This window comes from Octodon degus, unplaced genomic scaffold (genome assembly GCF_000260255.1).
Source record: "Octodon degus isolate 3935 unplaced genomic scaffold, OctDeg1.0 scaffold00056, whole genome shotgun sequence".
NCBI lineage: Eukaryota > Metazoa > Chordata > Mammalia > Rodentia > Octodontidae > Octodon > Octodon degus.
The window spans coordinates 8,191,513-8,193,862 of NW_004524632.1; the positions used below are offsets into that span (position 1 = coordinate 8,191,513).

The window sequence follows — 2,350 nt, forward strand, 5'->3', positions numbered from 1 at the left end:
CGGGCCCCGCCGGGTGCACCAGCTGGGAGGGCGCCGGCGGCCGGGCGTGTGGGTGCGCGCGCGCGCGGGCGTGTCCCCGAGTGTGCGAGAGCGAGTGTGTGTGTGTGCGTGCGTGTGTGTGTGTGAGCGCGCGCGGCCGGCCGGCACGGGTGTGTCACTGCAACGAGAGCGCGCGCGCCACGGGCACGCGCGTGTGGCCGGCTGGTACAAAGGGCCGCTGGGGGTGGCGGGCGGCGGGGGAGGGGAGGGGGCGCCGCGCAGCCTCGCGCCCTCAGGCTGCCCCGCGGCCCAGTCGGGTGCGGCGCGCGCTCTCGCTGCCATTCTCCCTCCACCTGCGCCCCCAACGGTCCTCGCGCCCGGGTAGACTCCATCACGCCTCTGAGGTGTCACCCGGAGAGGGGGACGTCTCGAGGCAGGAGATCCTGGGTCTCCAAGCCTCCGGGCGCCTTAGGCTGCAATGCACTAGGGGTCCGCGGGGCTGGTAAAAGTGGAGGCACCTCTCCAGCCAAGGTGACCTCGGAGCGCGGCGGCTGCCCTGCGAAGGGAGATTCGCGACTCTCCTCGGCCACCGCGGACGCCCTAGTCCCGTGCCCCTCGGCTCTCAGAGCCTGCTCAGCCGGAGGGGCCCAGCTCCGCGGCGCCCCCTACCGGTGCCCCTCCCCCGCCTCGGGTCGAGCCCCTACTGCAGGCGCGCGCGCGAAGTGCAGCGGCGCCAAGGTGCACGGAGGGGTGTCTCTTTAGAGTGAGACCCGGAGATGGGAAGTCCCAAACTGTCCCTCTCGCTCGGCAGCTCTGTCACCACCTCCGCGGAAGCTCTCGGGACGCCAGTCGGGCCCCATCCTCCTCTGCCCTCCCGGCTTGGCCTACCTGTGAACCCCGCAGAGGTCTCCAGCTCTGACCCAGTCCCAGGCGACCCCTCCTTGGGCCCCAGCTCCGGAGGCTGCCTCCCTGCGGCTCTTCCTGTCCCTTCACTCCCCAGCCTCTCTTGGGGAGGGGAAACTGAGTTGAGCCTCCTGTCTCTCTTCCTTACACCTGGCATTCCTAACGCCGGTTCAGATAGGCACAAAGGGGGCACCGTGCATCTCTTGCTACGGGGCAGAGTGGCAAGAACGCCCAGGCCCAGGAGAAGAGACCCCACCCCAAGAGGCCCAAAGGACAAACCGGTTTCCCCACTTCCTGATCTGCTACCCATTGGCAGCCTCCGCAGGGCGCTCCCACCTTCCCGCCCGCCCCCAGGCCTGCCTCTGAGCCCTCACAAGCCCGGCCAGGGCCAGGATCCCAGTACCCCTCAAGAGCAAGGTCCCGCTGCAGTGTTCAAGCGGCCCAGGCAGGCGGGAGCAGGAAGGAGGGGGCTGTCCCGGCTCCAGTCTCAAGGCCCAGGAGGGAAGCCAAGCGCTGTCCCTGACACACCGTCTGGGCACACGACCACGTCAGTCAGCACCCTGACTTCTCCCCTCCTGGGCCAGCTGCCTGTCCCTCTGCCAACTGGACGGTGCCCATCTTTTGGCCTCTGAGCACACAGTGGGCACCCATCCAGCTCCCTCCCTGGCTGCCAGCCCAGGATGGGCATGGGAGGTGGCAGGCCCTGTGCAAGAGAGGGTCACAGTTGGTAGGAGTCGCAACACTAACTCTCAAACCTCTTGCAACCCAGAGCTGGAGCAGGGGCACACATGGGCCCTCAGTGCAATCCCCCCACGCACCCCATTCAAGCACCCCACAGCTGTCACCTCCCAACCCATATTCCCTGAGGACAAGATCTCCCCTCCCCTACTCTCCTGTGCAAGAGGAGAGGAATCTCTCATGGCCACTCACGGCCTTTTCATCCACAGCTCAGAAGTGGGCATTCTGAGCCCCAGTGGAGCCTGGGAGAACATACGCAACTGCCCACTCTGAGAGTTGCTGGGTGAAATTGGGCCCCAAGGGTGCCTGGCTCAGAGGCTGACAGCTTCTATTCTGTCACCAAAGCAGGGACAGCCCTGGCTCACACAGCCCAGCAGCTGGCTTGGGGTCAGGGCAAGCTAGGACCAGGATACGGCTGAATTAAGACAGGCGCTTCACCTGAAAGCCCATTAGATGGCAGCTGGGATCACTGTTTCCCCTTACATCAGAGGCGGAGAAGCCCTGGCAGGGCTGGGCAGGGAAGGACCCCAAATCCTTCTGCAGTCATGGGGGACAGTTCTGAAGGTGTCAGCAGACCTGGGGGCATTCTGGATATGTGTAGCCTGCTGGTTAAGGACGAAGGCTTGAAGGCTTGGCTCTGCACCCTGCAATCACCTTCAGGCGCTCTTCCTCCCACTTCCACAAAGTCTCTCTCTCTCTCTCTCTCTCTCTCTCTCTCTCTCTCTCTCTC

At 65.5% G+C, this 2,350-nt stretch overlaps 1 protein-coding gene across 6 annotated transcripts in view; it reads right to left on the reverse strand.

The window, feature by feature from the left end:
• The window catches only part of Srcin1 (SRC kinase signaling inhibitor 1), a 58,219-nt gene extending 57,089 nt beyond the window's left edge, over nt 1-1,130 (reverse strand). For all 6 annotated transcript variants that reach the window (XM_023718057.1, XM_023718056.1, XM_023718055.1 and 3 more), the window contains exon 1: nt 868-1,130. In XM_023718057.1, coding sequence (XP_023573825.1) covers nt 868-1,039 — 172 coding nt within the window. In that variant the 5' untranslated portion in view covers nt 1,040-1,130. The remainder of the gene's footprint in view (nt 1-867) is intronic.
• Between the last annotated feature and the right edge of the window lie 1,220 nt (nt 1,131-2,350).